The following is a 15,005-nucleotide window of genomic DNA, read 5'->3' as shown; positions in this document are numbered from 1 at the left end:
GTCTCCCTTGGTGGCTATATGTACGCGTTTCCATTTGGTGTATCTCTCAAAGTGGATTAGCTGAGTTAGCCTAGCAGATCCTACCACATGGTTTTCCTAAGTGGTCGTCCCAGTTTGTTCTCTCGTCAGCAGTATATGGCAGCTCCAGTTGTTCAATATCCTCATCAACACTTGGTATTGTCAATCTTTGTAATTTTGGCCATTTTGGTGGGTTTTCAATGGTCACTGTGGCATTTAAAAAATGTAAATAAGATTATATCTTTTTTCTGCTTTAAATTTTTTAATAGCTTTTAATTTTACCTAGAATAAAACCCAACCTTCTTTTTATTGCCTACAGGCCCCTGGATAGTCTAGCTCCCATCTGCCCTATGACTTCATTTACTCGATGCCACTGCTCATTCACTCTATTCTGGTCACACTGACTTCATTTCTGTTATCTTGAAATTTCCCAACCCTTTCCTCCTTCAGAGATATCGTTCTAGCTGTTCCCTCTCTGAGGACGACTCTCCCCCCGCTGTCTACCTGGTGGGCTCCTTGCTATTACTCAGGCCTCAGTTATACTGTCACCTCTTCAGTGACATCTTCCCCACACCCTCTCTATCCCTTCATCATAGTTCATATGCTTCATGGGCCTCACCAACCTCAAAGCATCTCTTTCTATTCTTACTCAGTGTTTTTCCCCACATCTCTTGTCCCCTATGCCACACACTAGACACTAGATCGTAAGCTGAGAGAGTCTGTCTTCCAGCAGACTCTCAACACGTCACCTGGCACATAGCGGGAACTGTATAGACATTGGAGGAGTGGGTGGATGAACCGAGGAATGGGCTCGAGGGGGAGATTAGGCCTAGGACCTCAGGAAACCGAGTGCTGTTAGCACCACCCTCCTGTCATCCCTGCTGCTTCTTCCGTCTCCAGAAGCTCCTCTCATTCCAGCAACAAAAGCCAACCACAGAACTCTGCTCTGGATCCTCAAGTCACCTAGAGAGGAACAACGCGAGAAATGAAGAGCCTTAAAGGTATAAAAATTTTCCTAGAGCGCCAACCCCTACCCAAGCCGAATAGCGGGCTTTGGAATGTTTGACCGTGACATGTGAACATATTTCTGCTTCATTCTCACTGGGAAACTTTATCTGTGGGTTACGTTCAATGAGAAATCATCGTATGTTTAGTTAGAACAAATGAAAGTTACTGTGCACTATATAAAATATACATTCTGAATATGCATCACATCCTGGTCTGAGGATCAAATCCATTGAAAGTAAAATTCAGCCAGTCTGAACTCAGCGATGCCCCCATCACACACACATTGTTGCTTCACGCCAGCTCTCGGGATGCAGTGACGAATCTGCAGAGGAAGGTGCTTCACTTCATAAAGAACCTAACCCAATTGAAAGAGTCTATCACCCATGGCTTGTGACTACTGGCATAAACTAAGAATATTTCCATTGCAAAAATACCTGCAATTGGGAAAGACTGACAAGGAAGGGCTGGTGGGAGGAGGATGATAAAGAAGTCTGTGCTCATCAAGTATCTATTACCATCAGGCACTCTGCTAAGGAGGTTTACAAATGTCACCTCTGAAAAGTAGCTCCAAGCACACCCATCTTCTAATAAAGGGTGCTGCTGGGGTTTGACTCCCTGTCAGGGAGAGGGCGGTGAGGTGCAAGTGTGCCTTCCTTTGAAGGGGACCACAGGAGACATCAGCGGGAGAGCTTATTGTGTTCTCTACCAATTGGTGAGAGGAAGATACACGTTAGGTGCACAAAAGGGCAAAACCTATGAGAAGGAATTTCACACAGAAGACACACGCATGGCCAATGAGCACAGGCAAAGATGTCCCATCTGACTAGTGATTAGGGAAATATGAAATAAAATCACAAGATAACTCTTACATCTTTGGACTCCCCAAACCGGCAAAGTGTAAAAGTCTGACGTTACCAAATATTAGCAAGAACGTGAAGTGATGAAACTCGTATCTGCTAAAGGATACTAATGGAGAGAAAATTGGGGACTTTCTAAGACAGTCGAAGATGCACCTACCCAGTGATCCTGCTATTTCACTCGTGAGACAACTTCTCAAAACCACACAAGAGGACATCACAAAAATCTTCACCACGGCAGTATTTTTAAGAGCAAAATATAAATTTGAAACAACCTAAATGTCCAAAGGAGATTGATACATAAATTAGAGTATATTCATACAATGGAATGCTGTACAGTAGTGGCCTTGAATGAACTAGAACTACTCAAAATATGTGAATCTCACAAATATGACATTAAGTGAAAAACAGTAAGTTACATAAGTATACACTGTAGTATTTTTAGATAAAGACTAAAAAGTCCTATACAAGGATACCTTATATTGCTTAAGTAATACACACACACACACACACACACACATCAGAATGATAAGCACTGAGATTAGGACAGTGACTTTGGGGGGTGGAAAAGATGCATACAGGAAACTAGGTAATTATTATTTCTGAGGCTGGGTCTTGCTTATATGATTTATGACTTGTTTTGAATTATTTAGCTGTTAACTATTACATGATGCACGTTTCAAAAGAAAATTTAAAAAGTGAAAATCAGATAGGAAAAATAAAGTGATTGAATTCAGGAAATTTCAGTCTAAACGCTATCCAGTTTCCCCGATTTTTCAAGGTAATCGAGACCCTGCAGTAAAGAGTTTGGTTTTCTGTTGTTTTTAATTGCAAACTTTACAATCCCCAAATTAGTTCTCTCTTCAAAGCCAGTGGTTTATTCTCCATGTTTCAGGAAACACATCTGGCCTGGAAAGTCTCTGGAAGTGTAAGTTTCAGGTCCGTAGCCAATGAGCACAGTGAAGGTCAGAGGGGTCCAGCAAGACGGGGGCGCTGTTGCCGCGGGGCTGGGATGGCCTGGCTTCACTGAGAAACCTTCGGGGCAACTATACCGACTAGACTGGGCATGCATGCCAGTCCTCCAACTATGAAAAACGTGATAGGACACAAATTCCTCTGTTTGTAAGGTAGAAAGTGAAAAAGACAACAAAAATAAAAAGATTTAGAGATAACTTTCAACAGTGCTTGTAATAATAGTTCTGCAAGTGAGTCACTTGATATTTTTTATGGTAAGACCTTTCCGCTGTTTTGGGTGGGGGCATAAACCTTGCAAAATGCATGTGTACAGAGAACCTCACTGAATGCTGATGTCAGGGGGAAGTAACGAAGATCTCCTCTGATGGTTAGCAGAGGAGTCCTAAAGCGTGAGCACCTGAGGGAGCCTCGGATCCTTTAAAAAGATCTGTGAAATCAAAGCTATTTTCATAATGATATTAAGACCTTATTTGTCTTTTTGCTTCTCCTTATCTCCCCAATGTGTAGTGGGCTTTTCAGAGGCTACCTGACGTGTTACATTATAGGAGAGTAGATGCAGACGTGCATGTGAGTGTCCCGCTGGCTCCTGATTAGTCAGACGGTAAAGACGTTATGTCCAGACACGGAGTATGGGTCTGTAGTAAGGGTATGTAGAACAACACCATTTTTCTCAATAAGTCTGTTTCGGAAAGTGTAGTTATTTTTCATAATATGTATGATATTTACATTAACGTAATGAATTTATTGGAAACTCACTATCTAAAATAAATAAGAAAATCAATGTTTAAAACACTCCCCATTTTAATTTCAATACACGTAGTAAACATTGACAGACAACTCACAGGAACAAAAGCACTTTGGAATCCTCAATAATCTCCAAGAGTGTAGAAATTTGCACACCGCTGGCCTCCAACCTCTCTCTTTAGAAAGCGTGGCTGGTGAGGCACGCACTGCGTTCTTCTCCCTGCTCATATGGCGGCTTCCGACTCGCCGTCTCTAATCCAAAACGACTGCCAGCAACAGCTCTGCCGGGAGTCTGTAGAATGGAGATTTCACTTTATATTTTTCTGAGTCTCAGTGCTCTGAGGGATCTCTCTGGGGTGTTTCCTGATGGCTCGAGCGACAGGTCCTTGTTGATAAGCTATTTGGAAGTTGCAGACAGGAGCAGGGCTCCTTCTGGGGTGTTTGAGGATCGCCACGGGACTTCTGCTTTACAAGCGTGACTCAGGCAGACGAATGGTATTTCTTAGAAGCCATTTGGGAAGCTTCCACGGTCGGAGCGCCTTCCACCTTTGGGGCGTTCTACACAGGCCAGCGCCGGGCCGTAGTAACTGCTCGCGTGGGGTTTGGAAAGGAACGAATAATTCATTTACAGGGACAATTCGGAATGGATTTAAGCAGATTTTCCTGGTGATGAAAGACTCGTTAGCTTCCAGAAAATCAGGCCCAAAGCCTTCGTACCCACTTCCTAGTGTGAAGCCGCATTCCTGCCTACACTCCCACTGGGGAGGTAGGCGCGCCCCGCCCACGGCGGCGAGGAACGACCTGGAATGGAGATGCCCTGACACTCAGACCTGCTGTCAGCTTTTCCGCGCTCCGCAGGACCCCGCGCTCCGAGCCCGCCAGCCAGGTAGACGGGCCGGGAGGCTGCGGCTGAGACAGGGGCCGGTGGCGCGCTGGCGGAGGAAGGGTGTGGAGGGAAAGAGGGGGCAAAAATGTGCGCGACCGGGAGGCCAGAGATCGGGACTCCCAGGTGGCTCCGAACAGGCTGTGCGACCCTAGGGGAGCGGACTCTGTTTCTGGACGAAGGTGCAGCGCCCGCGACGCTCAATGTTCCGCCCCCTTTTCCTGCCCGCCTTTGCCTGGGAGGCCTGAACTGGCTTCTCCCCAGGGAGCCGGTGTTCAGGGTTTCGGTTTAGACCGCCCGGCCCAGGTGGATCCGGAGGCCAAGGACGCGCAGGGCAGGCTAGCGCGACGCACCGGTGGGGACCCGGGACGCCACGGCGGGGACCTGGTGGCGCGGGCTGAGTTGGAGGGCGCCGGGCTTGGAATGGGCCCTGACCCTCGCATCGGGCTCAGGAAGCCGACCATTCCTCGCTGCCAGATGGCAGAAGGGGATGTCACCGCGTCCCCAAGAAGAGGCGAAGGTGCATCCTGCAGGAGGGGACCTCGGTCCTGCAGTCACCCTACCTAGACTTCCCCCACCGCGCCTCCCCACCTCTCCCATGCATCCCTCTCCACCCCGGATTGTGGACGTAGGGCGCTGAGAGTAAGAGGCGGGGTGGGGAGGGAGCAGTCGTTAGGTGCACGTCAGGATAAATGTGGGGCCAAAGTTGGAGGGCTCCGCCTGAAGAAGGGATGGTCAGCGGCCTAGGCTGGGATCTCTGAGATTCAGAGGTCGCAGAAGCCGGCGCCTTGTGCCTGGGAGACGGCGGCCTCCGCCGGCGCTGCGCCTTCCCCTCCCACTCTGTTCTTTCCTCCTCCTAGCCCAACGTGGGGATGCTGCTCTTGCTGCTCTGCGGCATGTCCATCGCTCTTCCACCTTTTATCAGAGCAGGTACGTTCGTTTTGTCCTCGAGTCTCAGAGGCCGTCCTCCCCCACGTGCCTCCCTGCGCCTCTGTGTGAGGTCCCCGTGCCGACCTCCTGCGGGATCGCGTGAGACCCCGAGCCTTGCTGATGGCACTTTCCCCAGGGGGGCAGGCAGAAATCCGCGGAATGGGGAAACAGCAAGTTCCAAGTATCTGATGCCCAGCCCCAAACGTCCTCCTGAGCTTTGAGGCCACTTTGAAAGGGAGAGGAGTTAGGCAAATTTGTGAGAAATGCTTGAGTTAAAATAGTCAAATGGATAGAATACTATTTTACATGACAGGGGGTCATTTTATGACCCATGGTAAAAGCAAAGAAACCATCAACAGAACAAATTTCTTCCAGGAAAAGGTGAGCACTCTGGTAGATGCGGACTTTAAAGTGAGCGGGTTTTTAGCAATCCTTTTCGGGATGAGATACTTAGACCTTTCATTCAAGAGGGAGTGACATAACTGGGTGGCAGAACAGAAAGAAAACAGGCCAAGGAGGGCTGAGAATAGGAGCGTTTGCTCTGAAGGAGGAGGATGAAAGAACTAAGGGTCTTAGAATAGAAGGCAGGGAGGGAGATCGTTTCAAACAGGGACGGTGACTTGTGAAGGGGACTGAGTTCTGTCCCATGGACACATTTGAAGGGACTTCCAGTTATGCTTTCAAATCCGCAGGCTGTTTTTAGGAAACTCCCACACTGAGAAAACTCTCAAATAAAATGTCAAATTGGCTAGGAAATTAAAGAGGCGTTTGTTAAAACTAATAACGAATAATGCTAGAGTTCTCTTACACAATGATTTTCCCCCTTCTTTCCCTAGATGCATGCAGGAACATCAGTATGCTACACGAGACGCCTTCAGCAGGCCAGCCTTTTGCTTTTAACTGTACATACCCTCCACTAACATTCAGGAATGTGTATGTAACATGGTACAAACATCCTAGTAAGATCCCAATATCCAAAAACATACAGTCTAGGATTCACCAGGACCAAAACTGGATTTTGTTTCTCCCCCTGAAGTGGGAGGACTCTGGGATCTACCACTGTGTTATCAAGTAAGTTCCCCATTTAAAATGGAACTAACTTTCTTTCTCTCATGTATATATACATATATGATATATTATAATTATATGTATACTTCTTTTAGGAAAATTCTTAATAAATATTTAATAAATGTAGAGGACTCAATGAGAAGAATAAAATATAGCTTTACATTGTTACAAGACAGTTTCCAATGAACACATTTGAAAACAGAACAGATCTGGCAGTCAGTTGTTGGAACATGAAATGCATCTTTTCTCATTAAAATGGTGCCAGAAACCAGGCCAGCTTACAAAACCTATTTCTCCCGATATTATTGCTGCCTTCTTTCTTGGAATGCCGGAAGTTTTTGTGACAGGTGGCACATCCAGAAAAGAACAAGCCTCCTTCCAGCACCTTTTCGTAAGGAATCTGCTGTAGGAATTTAAGAGTGATTAGGAATCAATTATGTTCCAGATGCCTTGCTAAGTCCTATGCCACGAAGTAATGGAAATGAGTGACACAGGTCTGCTGGGAGACCATTGAGCCGGGTGGGGACTGTGGTGAACCAGAAAGCGTATGCCCCACCAAAGGCAGTAGTCTATTCAGTTCAAGTCCATTTTGCCAATTTTTCAAGCGAACCTGGAAACTAGAATGTGTGTGTGTGTGTGTGTGTGTGTGTGCAACTTTTCAATAAGCTTTATGTGTATGGCTTAAATAAAACACATCTGTAGACCAAATTTTGCTTGAGGGACCCAATTTTGTTACCTACCCTCCATTACTAACATGTACGACCTTAAGCAAATTATTTGAGCCTTGGTTTTCTTATCTGGTTGGGTTGGTAGGGTTGAAGTGAAGGCTCGCTGAGATCCTGTGTGAAGCGCGTACTCCAGAACTGTAGTTGCCTTCTCCCTCTCTCGTGTTGTTTCCGTGGTATTTGCCTGCCCCTTTCTGTTTCCCAGAATGGCCTGTGGCAGATTCCTCGTTTCCGTCTGTCAGATTGACTTGAGGCACAAAATTACTTAGTGGCTCCCAAGTGGAAGTGGCCGTTAGCCTTGTTGGCCTGGCCCTTTCCACAATGTCGCTCACTATGTAGATGAAGCTACGGATGTTGGTGGATGTCTGCTGTCCTGTTTACTCTGGGTTATGAGTTAATTAGAGTTGGAGATCATATGTCACACAAATTCATTTGGATGTCCAGGCTGGATGTAAAATATTTCACTCTGCAAACTGTGAAATGGGGGAAAATAATCTTTCTTAGAAAGTAGGCATAGATTGTCATGGAAGAAAGTAAACATGAATTCTCACAAATCTTTAACATACAGATATGATACATATTTAGTAAACAGTATATTTTTACCTTGAAATTTCAAATACACGTGAAATTTGCAAGAATAGTATAAAGAACTCCCATCTACCCTTTATCTAGGTTCCCCGCCATTTAACATTTTGCCACATTTACCTTGTCATTCTCTCTCCCTCTCTCTCCATATGTATATTACACATACACATACACATTCCTAAACCGTTTTTTCCAAATTATTTGATTGTTTGCATCATGTCCCTGTTTACCTCTTAGTATTTCAGCGTGCATTTCCTGTCAGCAAGAACGTTCTCTTACATAATCACAGAATAGTTATCACATTCAGGAAATTTAACTGTCATACAATACTTTTATCTAATCCCCCATCCATAGTATAATTTTATCAATTGTCTCAATGATGACCTTTATAGATTCTTTTTTCCTTTCCAGTAGAGGATTCAATCCGAGATCATGCATTGCATCTGGTTGTCACGCATTTTTAATCTCTTTTCATCTGGAACAATTCCTGAGTCTGTTTTTTCATGACATAGACATTTTCAAGGAGTACAGGAAATATTTTATATTCTATCCCTTAATTTGGGTTTGCCAGATATTTCTTCATGAGTAGATTCAGGTGCACCTTCTTGGCTGGAATACAACGTAAGCGGTGTGTGGCTCTTCAGATGACACCCTCAGAGGCACACGGTGCCCATTTGACCCTCATTGGTGATGTTCATTTTGATCACCTGGTTAAGGTGTTGTCCAGCGTTTCTACTATGTAAATACTTTTGTTCCTTTTGTAGCGAATGGTTTGTGAGATGCGTATTGTCGTGTTTGAGGCAGAGGGTTTGCATAGTACCTTAAAAATGCTTTGGAGATATTTGAAGATGAACGGGATCACTTGATTTTGTGATTGTTTATGAGGTTTCAATCTACTGTTTTCTTACAGTGATACCAACACCTGTCACAGCATACATGTAAACCTAACTGTGTTTAAAAAGTCTTGGTGCAGTGCTTCCAGAAACAGTCAGCCGAATTTACTGGACGAGTACAAGCAAATATTACATGCTGGGAACGATGACAGTCTTACATGTCATCTGAACTTCCCGAGGAGTTGTGTTTTGGATTCAATAAAGTGGTATAAGGTAAAAAAATAATTTTCCTATTGATATTTTTCCTCCTCTTCTTTAAAACTCACTTTTTAAAATTTTATTTTATCTTTTTAAAGATATAATTTTTTTCCTTTTTCTCCCTAAAGCCCCCCGGTACATAGTTGTATATTCTTCGTTGTGGGTCCTTCTAGTTGTGGCTTATGGGACGCTGCCTCAGCGGGGTTTGATGAGCAGTGCCATGTCTGTGCTCAGGATTCGAACCAACGAAACACTGGGCCTCCTGCAGTGGAGCGCATGAACTTAACCACTCGGCCAGGGGGCCAGTCCCAAACTCACTTTTTTTTTAAAAAAGGTTTGAGTTGTATCTTTTAAGGCATAACTGGCAGAGATTTGTGTACTTAAGATGGATTTGTTAGCTAATTGCTGCTGGTAATTTTACCTTGCTAATTACTTATTTTTAATTTGATTATAGCTTTGTAATATTTTCTTATTTGTATCTGCCACCTTCCCCCAACAATCCTTGTTTTTCAGCCTGTCCGTGGTTATTGCTTTTTTCTAACAGATTAATTAATTAGTTTGTTTGTTTGAATGGGTACTACAGGCACATGACTCATTAGTCACGAAGTTTGAGAAGTCACCGCCTAGAAGGTCTCCTTTCCACTCCTCATCGTCTTTGCCTCGGGCCCATCACACCTTCCCTGACGTGTGGCTGCCAGTATTTGTTCCTTGCGTCCTTTGCCTTATCCTTGCATAATGCTATACAAGCAAATAAAACTATGTATCTTAGCCCATCCTTTTTTATGCAAACAGGACACCTGTACTCATCTTTCTGCACCTTCTGTTTTCACCCTCAAACATTCTCTTTTCTTGACGGGACTGGCACATGATAATGTATAAGACACGGTTCTGGGCATTCAGGAGCACAGGCTAGTTATTTAAGACTGGAATTAGTTTCCCCCTAACACTGCTTGTTAGCACTTGCCAGTACAAGCGTCTGGGTCATGAGTTTCCTTGGTGGAAAGGTTTTCATTTACTGATTCAATTTCTTTGATGGTGATAGGATTATACAAATTTCTTCTAGAATGAGTTTTGGTAAGATTTTGTTTTCTAGGAAATTGCCCATTTCAGTAAACATTTCAAATACTCCGGCATGAAAGTATTTATCATCTCTTCTCTTTTAATGTCTGCTTCTGCAGTAAATTTCATCTTTTAATTCCTATTACAACACATTTGTTCTATCTCTCTCTCTCTCTTAGACACACACACACACACACACACATATACTCTTACTTGATTGGCCTCATAAGAGCTTTGTCAGTTCTATTACTCCTTTCAAAGAACCAGTTTTTGGCTTTGTTGATCCTCTCTGTTATATGTTTCACATTCATTTAGTTGTTTCCATTTTTCTTTCTTACAAGGAATGTGGCAATGAGTGTGCTTACCCCTGTCTTTTAAAGTACATTTGCCAGTGTGTGAGTTGTTTCAGGGTACATGATGGCTAGCCTTAGAATTGTTGGATTATAGAGTATGCATATGAATAAAGTTTTCAGCTTTATTGATGTTGCCAAATTGCTCTGCAAAATATTATATCAGTTTATCCTCTTGCCAGCAATATTCTGGATTCCCTAAAACCTTGTGTAGGACTTTGTATTGTAAGACTTAAAATTTTTTTATATCACTTTGATGGGTATAAAATGTTACTTTATTGTTGTTTTAGTTTGCTTTTCCTTAATTATTGGTGAGATTGACCAATTTTTCTTATGTTTATTGGCCATTTCTAAATTCTCTTCTGAACTGCTTACTCATATCTTTTGCCATACTTCTTTTTTCATTTTTCTTACCATTTTCTTACTGACTTGTAGGAGATTTTATATATCATATATCCTGGGTACCAATGTTTGAAATGCATTACAATTTTTTTCATTGAAGTATAGCACATATATAAAAAAATGCATAAATCATAAGTGGACGAGCTTGATGGATTATCAGAAAGTGAACACACCATTTAATTGCCTCTTCCACCAAAGACAAGAACTAAGAAATTGGGGCCGGCCCCGTGGCTGGGTGGTTGGGCTGGCGCACTCTGCTTCGGCGGCCCAGGGTTTCGCGGCTCGGATCCTGGGCACGGACATGGCACCGCTCATCAGGCCATGTTAAGGCAGCAGCCCACATGCCACAACTAGAAGGACCCACAACTAAAAGTGCACAGCTATGAACCGGGGGGCTTTGGGGAGAAAAAGGAAAAATAAAATCTTTAAAAAAAAAAAAAGAACTAAGACATCACCAACATCTCAGAAGGCCCACTTTTGCCATCCTCCAAAACTGTGCCTCTGTAATCGCCAGGATAACCACTCTCCTGACTTACAATATCATAGATAGTTTTGCCAGTTCATGAGCTTTATTGAAATTGAATAAATTTGTATGTAGTATTTTGTGTCTGGCTTCTTTGGCTCCGTGGTAACCTTGTGAGAATAATCCATGCTGTTGCAGGCAGCTCGCTTTCATGCATTTTCGTTGCTGAATAGTGTTGCATTATTATTATCAGACTTTTGAACTGTTTCCAATTTTGACTATTAGAAATAAAGCTGCCATGAAAATTCTTGTCTATATCTTTTGGTTCACATATGCATGCATTTCAGTGGACATTGACATGAGTGAAATTAGGTTACAGGGAACATGGTTAAAGTTAGTAGAGAATGCCAAACTGTTTTCCAAAGTGGTTGTGCCAATTTCCAACCCCAGCAGCAGTGTATCCGAGTAATCTTTGCTCCACATATCTGACATCCATTGATAAATTTAGCAAAGATTGATATCTTTACAATTTTGAATCTTCTAAACTATGAACATTGTATATCCCTACATTTGGTTTTCTCTAATGTCTCACATCCTATGTTGTATAATTTTTTGTATAGACATGTCTTCTGCTAGATTGATTCTTAGGAAATTGACATTTACTAATGTTGTTGCAATAGTATGGTTTTTACATTTTTAGATTCTGTTTGTTGCTGGTTTATGGAAGTACAATTTATTTTTTTACATTGTTCTTATTTCTAGCACCCTTGGTCATTTCACTTGTTTATTCTAGTAATTGCTCTATAGGTTCTTTTGGATTTCCTACATGCACAATCATGTTATTTGCAGATTAATGACAGTTTTATTTCTTGCATTCCTCTGTTTGTAACTTTTACATTTGCTTCCGTATGGCACTGGCTAGAATCTCTGGATCACTCTAGGAATTGTTACCTCTCCCGCATCATTACTGCTTTCTGTATTATAACAGCATCTCTGTGTCATTATGTCAGAGGGAAAGCTTTCTACATTATCTGATTAAATATGATATTTCTTTTAGAATTTTAATAAATGATTTTCATCAGATTAGGGAAGTTTGCCTAGCTTTTTGGATTTTATTATGAATTGATGTTAAATATTATCAAATTCTTTTTGAGGAAGATTAGCCCTGAGCTAACATCTGCCACCAATCCTCCTCTTTTTGCTGAGGAAGACTGGCCCTGAGCTAACATCCATGCCCATCTTCCTCTACTTTCTATGTGGGACGCCTACCACAGCATGGCCTGACAAGCAGTGCCATGTCCGCACCCGGGATCCAAACTGTTGAATCCCGGACCGCTGAAGCAGAACGTGCGAACTTAACAGTTGCGCCACTGGGCTGGCCCCTCAAATTCATTTTTTACTTACCACAGGACTTTTCTTTTTATTCTGTTAATGTTGTGAATAACAAGGACTGGTTTTTGAATGTTATACCAACTTTGCATTCCTGGAATGAACCACATTGGCGTGTAACCCTTTTTATACATTGCCAGGTTTGGTTCGCTAATACTTTGTCTAGGATTTTTTTCTTCTATATCATGAGAGATTAGTCTGTATCTTGCTTTGTCCCTGTCCGATTTTGGTATGAAGGATATGCATGCTGGCCTTATAAAATAAGTTGGGAAGTAATACTTACTTTTCTCTTTTCCAGAAATGCTTACGATTGGTTTTATTTCTTCCTTTACATGATTTTAGAGTTCGGTAGTGAAGTTATGACTGGAACTTACTCCGAGGGAAGGTTTTTAAATTACAGATTCAATGTCCTTAACAATTATAGGATTACTTGGATCCTCTACTGCTTCTTGTGGCAGATTTAGCACATTGTGCTTGTTTAGAAATCTCCATTTGATCCATATAATTTTTAAATTATTGAGATAAAATTGTTCAAAATACGCTCTTATTATCTTTTTAACATTGGTGGGATTTGTGTTGCTGTTTCCTCTCTTACTTCTGGTGTCATATATTTGCATTTTCTCTCTCTTTTTGTTGATTTCTCTTGCCAGGGGTTTATCAACTTGATTTGTCTGTTCAAAGTGCTGATTTTGTCAATCCTGTCTTTTATTAGTTTGTTTTCTGTTTCATTAATTTCTGCTCTCATCTAGTTTGTTTTCTCTGGTTTTAATTTGCTATTATTTTACTCATGTTATGAGATGGATTCTTTGATCATTAATTATAAGCCTTTCTTCTTTTCTAATATATGCATTTAAATTTGTAGTTTCCCTTTAACTTCAATTTTGGCTGCTTTCTCCGGGTTTTGTATATTATGTTCTCGTCATTCAGTTCAAAGTATTTTCTGATTTCTCATCTTATTTCTTCTTTGAACTCTGGATTGTTTTGAACGGTTGCTTAATTTGCAAATATAGCAGTTTTTTTCTTTTTGAAGTTACTTTTCTGTGTGTGATATTAAGCTTAATTGCACTATGACAGAGAAGACACTCTACATGATTTAAATACTTTGAAATTTGGTGAGACTGGCTTTATGGCCCAGCATACGTTCAGCTTTTGTAAAAGCCCCACATATATTCAAAAGAATGCAAACATTGCAATATAGGTTGGTTAATTGTGTTATTCAAGCATATGTATATACTCTTCTCCTTTTTCGTTTTAGTTACTTAGAAAAACACGTTAAAATAACCCAGTGTGATTGTGCCTTTTTCTATTTCTTGTTTTGAGTCTACCAATGTTTGAGATTATATTAGTTCCAAAAATATTTAGAATTCTTATATCTTGCTGTTGAATTGAATCTTTTGGTATAATAAAGCTTTCATCTCTGTATCTCAAGGCTTTCTTTCTTAAAGTTTACCCTTTTTTGGTACTAATATAGCTACGTTAGTTTTTTTTGTGGTAGATGCTTGCATGCTGAATCTTTTTCTTTATCATTTTAATTTCAACCTTTTTGTATTTCTATATTTTGGGGTATGTCTTTCATAAGTAGTATATATTTGGATTTAAAAAATTTTGGGCTGCCAGTTTTTATTCTTCACTTGGAGCATTTAGTCAATTTATGTTTAATGTTATTATCAATATGTTTGGGTATAAATCTATTATTTTAATATTTATTTTCTATTTATCATGCCTGTCTTATGTTCTTTCTTTCTTCCCTTGTTTTGAATCAACTAATTATTTATTATTTTTCTTCTATTAACTTGATAGTAGGCATTTAAAACAATTATTTTACTGGTTGCTTTAGACATAACATTTATCTTTGACTTATTAAAGTCCACTACAAACTAATACCTTTAACATTTCGTAACAAAGTAAGAATCTTAGAATTCTTTAACTCTGTTTAGCAATCTTTTGGCTTACATGTTATTATAGTTATTGATTTATGTATTTTAGACACCATAGGAATTATTATTATTCTCAGTTAATAGTCTACATTTATCCACATGTTTAACCTTTGGCTTGCTCTTCACCCCATCCTGTGGCTCTGAGCATCTGTCTGGAATAATTTATTCTGTCTGACTAATATCCCTCAAGAATTCCCTTAGTATGAATTTTCTTATTACGAATTATCTCATCTTGTTTGTCTGAGTCTGTTTCTTCTTACATTTTGCAAGATATTTTTGACGGGTTGGCATTTATTTTCTTTCAGCACTTTGAGCGTGCTATGCTGTTGTCTTATAGATCCCATTATTTCTCACGAGATGTGAACAGGATCCTCTCTCTTATGATCTTGAAAAGAGCTCTTTTGTTCTTTTCAAGGTAATAGGTCTTTTTCTCTGAATACTTTTAAAATGCTTCCCTTGTCTTTGGATTTTAGTAGTTTTACTACATTGAGTTTTGAATTGTGGATTCCTTGCATACTGTG

General features: G+C 41.1%; 1 protein-coding gene across 3 annotated transcripts in view; it reads left to right on the top strand.

Moving 5' to 3' along the window:
• The first annotated feature begins 3,767 nt into the window (after positions 1-3,767).
• Positions 3,768-15,005, top strand: part of IL1RL2 (interleukin 1 receptor like 2) — a 47,997-nt gene continuing 36,759 nt past the window's right edge. For 2 of the 3 annotated variants that reach the window (XM_046662072.1, XM_046662071.1), the window contains exons 1-4: positions 4,878-5,113; positions 5,346-5,415; positions 6,252-6,486; positions 8,704-8,899. In XM_046662072.1, coding sequence (XP_046518028.1) covers positions 4,976-5,113; positions 5,346-5,415; positions 6,252-6,486; positions 8,704-8,899 — 639 coding nt within the window. In that variant the 5' untranslated portion in view covers positions 4,878-4,975. Of the gene's footprint in view, positions 4,489-4,877; positions 5,114-5,345; positions 5,416-6,251; positions 6,487-8,703; positions 8,900-15,005 lie in introns of those variants that run through there. The other variant, XM_046662073.1, reaches the window with a different exon arrangement.

Source organism: Equus quagga, chromosome 5 (genome assembly GCF_021613505.1).
Source record: "Equus quagga isolate Etosha38 chromosome 5, UCLA_HA_Equagga_1.0, whole genome shotgun sequence".
Lineage (NCBI taxonomy): Eukaryota > Metazoa > Chordata > Mammalia > Perissodactyla > Equidae > Equus > Equus quagga.
Note: the sequence above shows the minus strand (reverse complement) of the source record. Positions and strands in the feature narration are given on the sequence as shown.